Here is a 14,065-nt window from a genome sequence, read left to right on the forward strand (position 1 = left end):
TGTCCTCTGTCATCATCCGTATAGCAATGAAAAGCAATGTTGTGCTTTCTGAATATTGACCCCAGCAGCAGTATGTAAAGTAAAAATGAAATGGGGCCTAAGATAGAGCCTTTGGGGAACTCAAGACGTGAGGGGAATACATGAATAGTGAAACTCCGACCAGTTATGTATGATCGGCATAGATACAATAACTTAAACTATATCTACAATATCTACAAAACCTTACACTCCAAAGCTACAATACCTACAATCCTTTCAAACGGTCTCCATGCATCTCATATAAGTCATAAATGTTTCTTTAATTTTTCTCTTTGATGATGATACAATGATATATTTTATTTATTTATTAAAGTTTTTACTGATTGTGTAACACAGTTGTTTTATTGAAAGGAGCAATAAATTAAATGCATTATTATCATATTTAATTGTGTAGTTATTAAATTGATGGGATACATAATGCTGTATGATATGCATTATGGGAAATAATGTGACATGTTGAAGAATGCAGTAAATACACAAATGCATCAAAAATGTATTCCTTGACAGAATTCAAAGTGCACTAAATATGAGGACAATCCTTGCCAGTTCCTTAACTGTCCTTGTCATTTGCATGCACTTTCTCAGCTCCACCACAGGATGACACTCTTTCACACCTTTATTCTAAGCAAATCTGCATATTATTTAGGTCACGTCTGGGATTAACTAAGCGTGGTGTCTTTGTAATTACATTTTAAAAACTATGCAGTGTGCTTGAAGCGACTTTAATCACAGAATAAGGAAAGTGATGTTCAGTTTTTGCATGTTGAGGCTCACCTTTTTAACCAGTGTGATGTTTGGATGTTCCAGTTATCCAGGAACATTTTGAAGCTAGTGGCAAACTAGAAAATGGTCACAAGTTACAAAAAAATACATTTAAAAAAGAATGGTGTGAAAAAGGATTAGCAGGTGGACTCACTTCGATGTCGAGAATCCTCAGGTTGGAGATAAGATCCCAGCGTGCCGTGCCATCAGGGTGGTAACCATTAAAGCCAAAGCCAGCAGCATTGTTGATGGCATCAGCTGGTTTAAAAAAACAGAAGCACAATGGCCCAGCTGTCATTTACTATTTTTGGCTATTCGACCTGATGCATGTGTGTATCAGAGCATGTGAGCTGAGCAGAGCAATGAGAATTTCCGCTCCTTGCTCATCCTTGCTGTTGGCTCCGCCCACTCCTGCACTCGAATTCACACTTCGCCACTCAGCGCTCACCCCAGTTTGAAAGGGGGAGAAGTAATCTACACGCTACATATATCAAGACATGTATCTAACAAGTAAAACTTTGGATTATTTATTTGATCTATTTGATCCTGTCTATGAACTCCACCTTGCAACATTCAGCGTAGCGTAACTGTACAGATGAATTCATGAACCGTTTTCATTAAACTGATTTCATTTAGAGTGTTTCAGACACACCTAGAGTCCACACAAAGTAGTATTTAGGCCGGGTGGTCAGCATGGACAGGTACAGGTAGACCACCTGCGCGTAGAAAGGCGTGTTGGCAATGAAGTCATCATCAATGTTGCGCTCGACCGGGAACACTTTACAGACTGACAGGAACAGCATCAGAGACAGGAAACACATAGCCAGCTTCCGAATCACTTCTTTCTGTAAAAAGATGAAGAATTGATGGATTTCTGATGTCATTGTCATTTTATGAATGTGCAACTGCAGCCACTCACGTTTGGTGAAGGTTCACTGTGTCTGCTCCCTTTCAATTTCCTGCTAGGTTCATGGTCCCTATGGCTGTAAGGTGTGCCCTCAATGAAGGCAATGTAGTCCTTGTAAGAGCAGGTGGGACCTGCCAGGATGCCCATGAAGTTACAGTTATAGCTGAAGTATTCCAGCAGACTTGGCATTCTCCTGTCAGTGGATAAAAACTGGTTCAGGGGACTAAAACCGTCTCTGGACTTGTTCGCTTTGGTTCTACTGTATCGTGAGAAAGCATGATTACACTAACAGTTGAAGAAATTGACCAGCGACTGACAACAGTGGCCCTGACTGGCTGACACCAGCTCTCCCTGTACGTAATAATCTCAATATTTTTTTAAATTAAAAAAACCTCGAACAATAACCGCCATTTAGCTAATATGGCTTTTAATATAATGATGAAATCTTTCTGTCATTCTAACTGACAGAATTCAAAGATTTTGCTGTCATTGATTTCAAGAAAGATCCAACATACCTTTATTACATACCTTATAGCGAGCATTTTCTGATTCATCGTGAGCTGCTCCTCTTTACGAGCCATTCCTTTTAGAGATGTCGTAAAAGATGGAAACCAACACGTCAGAATGATAAATCACATCATTTCATTGAATTCCATTAATTGAACTCTGATTCACAACATTCATTCGCAAATTACAACTACTGCTCACCATCAAAAGAGGTGTCAGAATCATTCACATAGTTTTTTTTCCTAATTTCACTCGAATGACAGCACATCTGTACCTGGTGCGCACAGAGAAGGGGGAGATGGGCAGGTGAGGTTTCCACCCGCGTATGCTGCCGTTTCAGGGATGGTTGTGTCTGACATTCTCTACTTTCTGCAGGAACTGGTGGATTTTTCCATGGTTAAGGTTTATCTGGCTGGTTTTTGGGTTTCAGTAATAAACCTCGGTCCGGCACTTTATTGTTGCGACCACTAGTCCCGTTACAGTGCTGCACAATCTCTCTTTCCACCCTCTCAAGCCTTTGGAAGGAGTTGGTTTAAAAGACTGAACTATTTTTCAGATATGGGAAATCAGCTTGAATTCTCTTTTCACCCCTCCTGACTACATTTCATGGCAAACTTCTCTGAAGTTTTCTTGTGGCCAAGTTATAACAGATTGTAGGGTTACTTAATGTTCACCTCCAGGGGGCAGATGAAAACGACAGAACCCGGAAACAGAGGACAACAGGGTCACAGCTCTGTACAAGCATTGGGTCCTGCCTGCTCATTGAAATAGTTTTTCTTTGACGCTAGACTCCCTATGTCACATGATTCCATCCATGTGACCGGGAGTAACACGGAGATGAGGTAACATGACTCCCATAAATTGGCAAGATGGCCACTGCCAGCTGCTCTGCCATTGATTGGCATTCATCAGTTCGACTCGGCTCCTTCTCCACCTCAACTTGTAAGAATTATCCTGCTCATCTTCTCACCTCTCAACTCTTTCCTCTCATCCTGTCCCTTCCCCAATTCAACCTAGAATGCGAAGCGGCGCGGTTAAACACCCCCAAATCCCGTTCTGCCATCCAGACGGTGTGGAGGACGTCTCGTTGCAGCTTTACCATCTGTGCCAGGGTTCCTCATCGGTCAGCCAATTCACCACGAAATTCCGGACCCTGGCTGGCAAGACTCTGCTAGAGTCTTTCCAAACCACGCCCTCCGGATGATTTATTGTAAAGGGCTGGCCCCGCTAATCCGTGGAGAGACGGCCAGGAGGTGCCAAAGACAACTGGCTCTGCGCATTGACCACCTCCTGCTGGTGCATCTGAGAACTGATATTTCAACTCCTGTCGTTCACTGGACTCCCCGACCTCCACCATCACCACCTTGACCTGCTGCCACTCATCCAGACAACTGGGGGGAATCCATGCACCTTGGGCTGTCGGCCCTCACCGATCAGGAGAGAGAGAAACGATTTCGGGAGGGCCCGAGTGCATACTGCACTTCCCCTTCACACCACCACGCCGTCTGTCCGGGAAATGGGTCACCCAGCTGATTGGAGTGGTGCCTCTTCCTTCACCCTTATCGACACCAACATCCCGACTCACCCTCTCAGCTGTCCTGGAGTGGAACCAGCACACATTCTCCACCACCGCCTTTGTGGACTCTGGGGCAGCCGGGAACTTCATAGACCATAATTTTGTCAGACTGCATCAAATCCCCACTGAATCCCTTTCGTCTCCATTCACCATTACCTCCGTGGATGATGGGCCTGCTTCCACAGTTCATCAACACTCTTCGACACGATATGCTGGGACGGTGGGTGTATGCCTACATGGACGATATCCTCCTTTATTCACCAACCCTGGAAACCCAGCAGTCCTAAAGAGATTGTCCACCAGCTGAACTGTACGCTGGAAAAATGTGCCTTCCACCAGCGCTCCAACACGTTCCTCAGCTTTACCCTCTTGCCCCAGGGTGTGGCCATGGAGCCCAAGAAGTTGGAAGCAGTGTCACAGCCCCACTCACAGCTCTCACCAAACCCTCATCATGCCCTTTTCACATGACACGAGATGCCATCCATGCCTTCAAGTCCCTGTGCCATTGTTTCACCACATCCCCTGTCCTCCAACATCCGGACCCTTCACATCCTTTTGTTGTAGAAGTGGACGCGTCAGAATTGGGTGCTGGCGCTGTCCTCTCACAATGTGGCCCAGACCAGAAACTGCACCCATGTTGTGTTTTCTCACAGAAGTTCGCTCTGATGCAGCAGCGTTATGGGGTGGGGGACCGTGAGCAGTCAAGTGGCCACTCGAGGAGTGACGACACTGGCTGCAAGGCTGTGACACCCCCTTTCTGGTCTGGACCAATGGACCAACCTTCAAAATCTCATCACCATCAAGTCAACTAAACAACTCAATCACCGTAAGGTGGGCCATCTTTTTGGAACAATTCCATTTCCACCTGTTCTTCTGTCCTGGTTCCCAGAATCCCAATGCCCTGTCCCAACAGCACAGTCCAGACTCCTCTTCTTCTGAATGTGAACCAATCCTTCTGTCCCACCGCATCCTATGCCCTCTCCAGTGGTCCTGAAGACTAAGGTCCGGACCGCCCAGATGTCAGACACTTGCACAGCCAATGTCCCACCAGGGTGCCTGTACATCCCCAACACCTGCCGGTCCAATGTCCTTCACTGGGGTCACTTCTTTGTCCTCTCCGGCCATCCAGGACAACAACAGACCATCTCGTTCATTTGCAGGGCGTTCTGGTGGCAGCCGGGAACTTCATAGACCATAATTTTGTCAGACTGCATCAAATCCCCACTGAATCCCTTTCGTCTCCATTCACCATTACCTCCGTGGATGATGGGCCTGCTTCCACAGTTCATCAACACTCTTCGACACGATATGCTGGGACAGTGGGTGTATGCCTACATGGCATATACCCATGTATGAGTGTATGCCACTCATACAGAGATTGTCCTATGCCCTGGTCTTCAGGACCACTGGAGAGGGCATAGGATGCCCTCATTACAACGGTATGTACAGGCCTATGTGGAAGCCTGTGACATCTGTGCCCAGGCCAAGACCACCAAGTTCCCTAAGTCCCCTGCGCCCTCTTCCAAATCCTTGTCGTCCCTGGACCCAGCTCGCTTTGGACTTCATCACTGGTCTCCCTGTACCAACGGAATGACTACCATCCTGACCATAGCGGATCGCTTCTCCAACGTGGTCCAATTGGTCACCCTGTCCAGCCTGCCTTCCTCTGTCAAAACTGCTGACCTCGTGCTCCAGCACGTAGTCCACCTTCACAGGTGCCCCAGGGCATTGTCCAATTTCCCCCTCCAATGCACTAATGTCCTTGATCCTGTCTCCGATCGGGGACCCCAATTAGTCTCAGCTGTGTGGAAGGCCAACTCATCGGTTCCACCTGCAGTCTCTCCTCTGGCTACCACTCTCAGACGGCCAGGTGGAGAGAACCAGCCAACAGCTGGGCCGATACCTGCGGTGCTTCACTTCGGACCACCAGCGCACCTGGCGAGGTTGCCTCCTTAGGGTGGAGCTGGCCCATAAGCCTACACCATGACACTAGCCTGCTCCTTCCAATTTCCCCCTCCAATGCACTAATGTCCTTGATCCTGTCTCCGATCGGGGACCCCAATTAGTCTCAGCTGTGTGGAAGGCCAACTCATCGGTTCCACCTGCAGTCTCTCCTCTGGCTACCACTCTCAGACGGCCAGGTGGAGAGAACCAGCCAACAGCTGGGCCGATACCTGCGGTGCTTCACTTCGGACCACCAGCGCACCTGGCGAGGTTGCCTCCTTAGGGTGGAGCTGGCCCATAACCTACAGGTTTCCTCTGCCACAGGACACAGCCCTTTTGAGGTCTGCTACAGATTCCAACTGGCCATATTCGCCCACCAGGTCATTCATCCAGTATCTGGTGCACTGGGCCGGCTACAGGCCCAAATCGGGGGTCGGCCCTGGAGGGGGGGTTTTATCATATATTTACATCGATGTGACATAGGGTGGTAGTAGCCCAGTGGGTAACACACTCGCCTATGAACCAGAAGACCCGGGTCGAATCCCACTTACTACCATTGTGTCCCTGAGCAAGACACTTAACCCTAAGTTGCTCCAGGGAGACTGTCCCTGTAACTACTGATTGCAAGTCGCTATGGATAAGGGCGTCTGATAAATGCTGTAAATGTAAATGTAAATGACCGGAAGCAACACAGAAATTAGGTAACATGACTCCCATAAATTGGCAAGATGGCCACTGCCAGCTACTCAGTCATTGATTGGCATTCATCAATTTGACTCAGCTCCTTCTCGTAAGAATTATCCTATTCATCTTCTCACCTCACAACTCTTCCCTCTCATCCTGTCCCTTCTCCAATTCAACCTAAAACGTAAATGTCAACATCTCGTTCGCAGATTAAACCTGAGGAAACTTACCTGACTCCTTGCGTCCAATTGCAATCGGTTTCTTGTTCCCTCAAACACGACCTCACGTCCTGGTCCCACACTGGTACCGTGATACCCTAAACCTGATAGCCCTATTGAATCTCGAACTCTTGCCTGTATACAGACCATGACACTAGCCTGCTCCTTCCAATTTCCCCCTCCAATGCACTAATGTCCTTGATCCTGTCTCCACAGCACAGCAATTCCCTTGACCCAGGTACATAATCCAGCCAGTCACACTTCTATTCACTCTCTCCTCTGCCACCAGGAGCCCCCACCGTGCTCTACAGCATGCCCAATCCACTCCTCTCCTTCACGCTCACCTGCGACCTACCTCCACCAAGTCCCACGTCAGCCAGGCACTGCTCCTTATTTCCTGGAGTTTGTTCCCACTCCCATGAGTGGCCCCGAACCTATCATATCGGCCCGTGTGCCCCCAAACTCTGATGGTGGCAGTATGAGCGTGCAACAAATATGGCATCTGTTGGGGTTACCATCCCCAAATGAATGGCCTGGATGTGGAAACATACCTGCAGTGCTACTGTTCAATCCAACGCACCTCCTGGTCCCAACACCTCCTCCTTGCAGAGCTTGCCCAGAATCAACAAAGCACATCTGCCATGGCACAGTCCCCCTTTGAATCATCCACTGGTCACCTGCCCACCTGGTACCCACCACAGACAGACCGGTACCCTCCGTCAACAACCACCTCCACCTTCTCATGAAAATATTGAGACAAATACATTGAGCCCTGGAGTGCACCACAGAGCCCATGAAAAACAGGCAGACCATCGCTGACAACCTGCCCTCTTCTACCACCCAGGGGATAGTGTTTGGGTGTCCACCAGGGGTCTCCCCATGACGTCCAACCCCAGAAAGGTAGTGCCATGCTTCATAGGACCCTTCCGTATCACATAACGTGTCAACCCCATGGCGATTCCCCGGACCATGCCTGTCAGCCCAGTGTTTCACATCTTGCATCTCTGGAAGGCCTGCTCTTTCCTCATGGCGCCACCCCCTCTGTCTCATCCCCCATCTGCACGGTTCGTAGATGGGTCCCTGACGTACACAGTCCACCGCCTCGTCAATGTGCGACAAAGAGAGCGCAGCCTGAGGTATCTGGTTGGTCGGGAGGAGTACTGAAGGGCCCCCACTCTACTGCGTGCTCAGACCTCTCCTCTCGTTTACTCTCACCAGCCACGTACCTCCACCAAGTGCTCTGGCTAGAACACAGTACGTCCCTGTGGTGAACACATTAATGCATTAATGGCCCTCTGCTACCCATGCAGTAATAGGTTATTCTCACCATCATGGATTTCAAAGGCTAGACTGGTGATCTTCTGTGTGATGACCATCATGGGACTATAAAAGAAAGAAAGGAGTGACTATGTATTTCTCTCTTTGTGTCTTTTTACAAAATTATTAAAGATAGAGGATCTTACCCTGTGAAGTCTGCTGAGTACATCCCATAATCAAACACGTAAACTCGTGTGATCTGACACAAGCTGAGGTATCCCAGGGCAACCAGCATGCAGTACCTGGCGGCACAGAGAAGTGTTATAAACAGGAATCTTGATCGCTTTCTGACCACAATGAAATAACAAACCACCCATTGCACCAGACTGTCCATTATACATTTAGATATATATTAGAGTATACATTTACTTACCAGTGGGTAATGTTGTACATCTGCAAATTTTTTACTTGTTACAAATAAAACAGCTTGAACTTGTGACAAGAACTAACAGCAGTTCTCCATGACAAAGTTCTCCTGTTCTGCGTGGAAATGGTGTTACATGTGTAAAAGATCAGAACTGCTATGAATCTTGGTGGACAGAAGGTTCAAGAAAGAACATGCAAATGAACCTGGCTCTAGCAATACTCTGCTCTTACAGTCCTATAGATGGCACTAAAGTTCAATTGTGATGAAACAGACAGTGTTGGAAATATAATTAATGCAGAGTCTAACTTCATTACTCTCTGATTAGGGGACATTTTCTAAGAAATAATATCATATCTATTAACATTCTCCCTTGCAGAGCTATATTTATAGTTGCTGCTGGAACTCTTAACAAAACTTTAATGCCTACCTGCAGTCCAGTTGTTCCATATTTCATATTCTACCTATGTGGTTTAAATGCCCTGCTGGGAGATGCTTCACATATGTTGAAGCGTGATGAGCTACAGCTGAGGACTTTCTGTACCATTACTTACTAAGTGTGGCAGCGTTCAAGACACAACAGGACATATAGTCTCATGTTCTCCATATTCTTCTCAGCATCTCATTCTTTTTGATCATGAAGATTTACCGATGTTACGTCCTGTTATTTTGGGTGTGTTTCTGTTCTGTGTTTTGTGCTGTTTGCAGGTGCCTGGTGATTTTGTAAATTGAGCCCACCTGTACCTGCTGTGGGACAGACAGAATAAAAGGAGCCTCAGTCTCCTTTTTCGGGGCTGCGCTTGCCGTGCCATCCACCCACCCGCCTTCCTACCCTTTCCCTTTGACATCACTTCCGGTTTCCCCTGCGCTTCCCCCAGGAGGCGACGCAACTTGTTGTGTCGGCCTGCTTCGGTGTTTGTCTGTTTTTCTCTGTTTTCCTGTTTTGTTTGCTGTTATTCATTGTAATTCGTTTTGTATGTATTTCTTCTTTATTTATATATTTAGTAGTTAATAAAATACTTGTTAAAACTATCCGTTTCGTCTTAGTAGGTTTACGTTTGTGTCCTTACTTTTGTTACGGGCCGGAGCCCTAGACCGGTTCGTAACAACCGATAATACAATTTCAAAAATAAAAAAGTTTTAAACAAATTTTGTTCTATAATGAAAACTATAAATGAAAGACCCACAAATGAGTAAAGTGAAGTGATTGTCATTGTGATACACAGCAGCACAGCACACGGTGCACACAACAAACTGTGTCCTATGCATTTAACCATCACCCTTAGTGAGCAGCGTGTGGGGACGGTACTTTGCTCAGTGGCACCTCAGTGGCAGATCGGGATTCAAGCCAGGATTCCTTAACCGCTATTCCACCACTGCCCCAAAAGTGGGTGATTCCAAACATTTGACTGTGTAAATCAGTGATGAGTTCTGAAGGAGGACAGGTTGCGTGAGAATAAATATATAAAAGCAAGATGAGATGTTTCATTGTGCCAGGTGGATCTGTACTCATCATATTTTACAATTACAGCATTTACCAGATGCCCACACAATGGTAGTAAGTGGTAGTAGCCAAGTGGGTAAGACGCTTGTCTGTGAACCAGAAGACCCAGGTTCAAATCCCACTTACTACCATTGTGTCCCCGAGCAAGACACTTAACCATAAGTTGCTCCAGGGGGGGACTGTCCCTGTAAATACTGATTGTAAGTCGCTGTGGATATGGGCGTCTGATAAATGCTGTAAATGTAAATGTAGTAAGTGGGCTTAGAACATAGGTGAGTGTCTCACCCTCTAGGTCACCTTCAGCCTCACTTGTACTCACTTGTGTATGTGCTCGACTCCAGCCAAGATCATGATGCCATAAGTGATCCCACTCTGGACCAGGAAGTGTAAGGCATACCTGTATACATAGAGACAAAAGACAGAAAAATCTATCAGACACCTATCACATATAAAACGAGCACTAGACTAGAAGAAAAGCTGTGTTTTTCCATAAAAACCCTAACCCTTTCCATATTGTCCTGAGGTGCTGCTCAGGGCGCACTAGTCTTAATGACCAGTTTTCCTTCATAGTAATGCAGAGATCACACCAAACATTGCACAACCCAGACTGCAATCAGATTCCTCAACATGTGGCAGCGGGAAGAAGTCTCTGATGTGAGGATCGCATTTCAAGAGGCAGGCTGCAGGAAACAAGATCAAGTAGGCAGGATTCTTCTGCTTACGTTCGTGTTCCAAGGCATGGTGAGCTGGTGGTAAAACTGAAATATTCAATTTAGTAACTCAATCAAAGGTTACTAGACGTCTGAAGGGCAACATGGCAACAGCATGCTCTCATGCCTCTTTCCACAGGGTTCATGCGGCTCACAGGTGAACATCAGTGAAGATGCAACAGAAGAGCTACAGCTGCACAAACTGCTGAAAGAAACCGAAACACAGAGCAGGACAGCTTGCTGTGTATGAGGCTGTTCAGCTGCGAAACAGAAGAAGTGCGGGTCATACAGGGTCAAATATACTTCACATAATTCCAGTGAAAGCAGTAAGAATATTGATGACAATATAAAAAAGATTTTGAATACATGCTTGCAGGCAGCAGCATGTATTACTGCCAACAAAATAAGGGGATTTTGCATCCTTCTTTACCAACGAGCTGCTGTCATAACAGACAGACTGTTCTGCCAAACCACTGAATTCATTGCATGTAGGTGCCTGCAGCAGCATTACAGTGCAATAGTAATGACACATCATTTTGTACAGTGACACAGCATAAATCCATTGTAAATCTGTAAATCTTACATAACACATTACATTTTATTTGGTTCAGTCCTTGATCTCCTGCTCACATGCCCTGGTTCTACTACTCGTAAATGAAAGATTGTTGACTTCAGAAGAGAACGGAGGGACTACTCTCCACTGAATATTGACGAATCTTGTGTGGAGATGAAAGTGAAGTGTCATTGTGATACTCTTCCGCACAGCGCATGGTGACACAACAAAATGTGTTCACTGCTTTTAACTAGGGCTGCACGATTTGGAGAAAAAGACATATTGCGATTATTGAGATCAATATTGCGATATGCGATTGCGATATGATAAAGGACACTTGCTTGTATATCAATGAAAAGCCGCATACTAATAGTGAAATGTTTCATTTCAAAGTGAAACATACAAACTACTTATAACAACCTGAAATGCCCAGTTCAAAATACAATATTCTACAAAATTAAATATATCACAAAAAACGACAAACCCTGGTAAGGCTAAACAACTGTTTTGATTATATTTGGCCATTATAAAATCCCGTATTATAGTTCTTACGTTTAGAAGTCATAGACTGTCTACAACACCTGGAGAAAGACAAAGTTATTGACCGGTTCCTATACTACCGCCTGCACCCTGGTGAAGCTACACCATGCTTCACCAGGGAAAGAAGGAACACCACCTGCTGAATGATTGAATTGATGCTGAAAATGAGACCCATTGTTTGCAGCATCAATTCAGTCACATACAACATTTCCAAGCATCTAGCCACCATCCTAGGTCCTCTGGTTGGAAACACATTTCATCACATTAACAACTCACAGGACTTTGTCAACAAAGTTCAAAACCTTAAACCGGGCATAGATGAAACCATGGTTTCTCTTTTCACCTGCATTCCCACAATTGAAGCTGTCCAGATCATGAGGAAACGTCTGTTTCAAGATAGTACCCTCTCTGACAGAACCAGCTTTTGGACCTGTGCCTCATCACCACATATTTCAAGTACAATGACTGTTTTTACAGACAAAAACATGGCTGTGCCAGGGCATCACCTGTGTACCCCATTATTGCTAATCTCTACATTGAAGACGTAGAGAGCAGAGCCCTGAGTTTGTTCCCAGGGATTACACCCAGCCACTGGTTCAGGTATGTGGAGGATACCTGGGTGATGATTAAAAATTTCACCAAACACATCATATTCACGTGAGAAGACGTCACAGGCAACAGCTTGTCCTTCTTGGACTGTAGGGTACACATTGAGGAGGACAGGAGCCTCAACATTGAAGTGTACAGGCAACCCACACATAAGGATCAATGCTTTCTGTTTGACTCCCACCACCCTCTGGAACACAAACTGGGAGTAATCAGAACCCTACACCCCTCGGCAGAAAAGATTCCCACTAGAACAGAGGGAAAGGAGAAGAAACACAAGCATTTCAAGGAGTCACTCAGTGCCGGACCGTTGCGAGCCTGCCGCTGGCCCGCTGCTCTTGATCCAGCGCGGCTTGCAGGAGCTCCATTTGGGGCTGTGGTGGCCTATGGGTTAAGGAATCAGAAGGTTGCTGGTTCGAATCCCAATCCACCAAGGAGCCACTGAGGTGCACTAAGCAAAGTACCGTCCCCACACACTGCTCCCCGGGTGCCTGTCATGGTGCCCACTGCTCACTCAGGGTGATGGGTTAGATGCAGTTAGACAATCACTTCACTTTCAGAAGCAGTTTACTGCAAGATTGCACAACCCTCACTAAACAGAGAAGGTGGCGTTAGACATTATCTATCACCCATTTACAATGCAGTTCTTTCAACTGGCGGTTTCAAAGTCAATCACTCTGGCTCAGGTAGTCTCATTAACTGTCAGGATTGACGGCACCTGGTCTTTTCACCTGTGCCCAATCCGGACAGCCTATAAAGGACTGGAGCTCCGCCCCTTCTGGAGCATTAACATACACGAAAGCCAGGGAGAAGGACAACCCACAGGTGACCTCCAACATCAGGATTCCATCAGCGTGGCCATAATGCCTGCCTGTCAACCGACTGCTTTACGACCACGATTTCTGGATTGCCCTTGCCTGCCTGTGATGAATTCTGACCCTCGCTATGCCTCTGACAAACCAAGCCCATCTGGAACAGAGCGTTTCCACCTGACTCCTCTACAGCCTTCCATGCAACGGTAAATCCTGCTGCTCCTCTGCTCCTGAATTGTGTACTCAGCAGCAGCATGGTTCAGTTTCAAAAAGGGTCCGAGGCCTAGTTAGTGGGTCCCAGGTCCCAGGAAAAAGGTCCCAGACGTTTACGGAGTAGGAGTGTTAATGGGAAAGTGCACCTGCCTTCTACACCACTGTAGAACACCACTTAACAGGCTTGCTTGGAATTCAACTGCTTGGCTTGGTGGAGGGACAGGAGATTTTGAATGTTCAAACCAAGAAAAGGGTTTTGCAGCCCTGAAGCCAGTGCCGCTATTCCTCCAGTGCTCATTCGATGGCCAGCAGTTCATTGTCCACCACCCCATAACACTGCTGAGTGGGAATAAACATTTTAGAGAAGAAGCAGCATGGGTCGAGCTTCTGGTCCAGGTAGAGTTGTGATAGGATTGCACCACATCTGATGCATCCACTTCCACAGTGAATAGCTGAGTAACACCATCAAACTGTGCTCATCTCCACGTGCAACAATCCCTGGCCTTACTGTGCCATCTGCCCCCTACAGTCAGGAAACAGGAACGCCAGGTAAACTGTGGGGAATGCGTACCTGATCATCTTGCTCCTACCATAATGCCGACCACTTCACCCTGACTGCGCAACTTCAGCTGGGATCCAGACGAGTTGTTATCAATGCAGCAGGTAACTTAATCATGAACTCAATAACAGATGTGCCTTTAATCTGCAAATGCATGAGGGGAATACTAGTATCACCCACTGGTGATATGTTTGTTATGATGAGAATGATGAGTGGGCAGGTGAGATGCCCAGAATAAGGGGGAACTTAA

General features: G+C 46.5%; 1 protein-coding gene across 2 annotated transcripts in view; it reads right to left on the minus strand.

Annotated features, from left to right (window-relative positions):
• The window catches only part of LOC114802862 (membrane-bound O-acyltransferase domain-containing protein 2-like), a 35,656-nt gene that overhangs the window by 7,233 nt on the left and 14,358 nt on the right, over positions 1-14,065 (minus strand). The window contains exons 1-9 of one of the 2 annotated variants that reach the window (XM_029001992.1): positions 10,326-10,424; positions 10,142-10,219; positions 8,101-8,196; positions 7,965-8,020; positions 2,237-2,291; positions 1,721-1,901; positions 1,454-1,646; positions 956-1,059; positions 814-878 (exon numbers count right to left, since the gene is read on the minus strand). In XM_029001992.1, coding sequence (XP_028857825.1) covers positions 814-878; positions 956-1,059; positions 1,454-1,646; positions 1,721-1,901; positions 2,237-2,291; positions 7,965-8,020; positions 8,101-8,196; positions 10,142-10,219; positions 10,326-10,390 — 893 coding nt within the window. In that variant the 5' untranslated portion in view covers positions 10,391-10,424. Of the gene's footprint in view, positions 1-813; positions 879-955; positions 1,060-1,453; positions 1,647-1,720; positions 1,902-2,236; positions 2,292-7,964; positions 8,021-8,100; positions 8,197-10,141; positions 10,220-10,325; positions 10,425-14,065 lie in introns of those variants that run through there. The other variant, XM_029001991.1, reaches the window with a different exon arrangement.

Source organism: Denticeps clupeoides, chromosome 14 (genome assembly GCF_900700375.1).
Source record: "Denticeps clupeoides chromosome 14, fDenClu1.1, whole genome shotgun sequence".
Taxonomy (NCBI): Eukaryota; Metazoa; Chordata; class Actinopteri; order Clupeiformes; family Denticipitidae; genus Denticeps; species Denticeps clupeoides.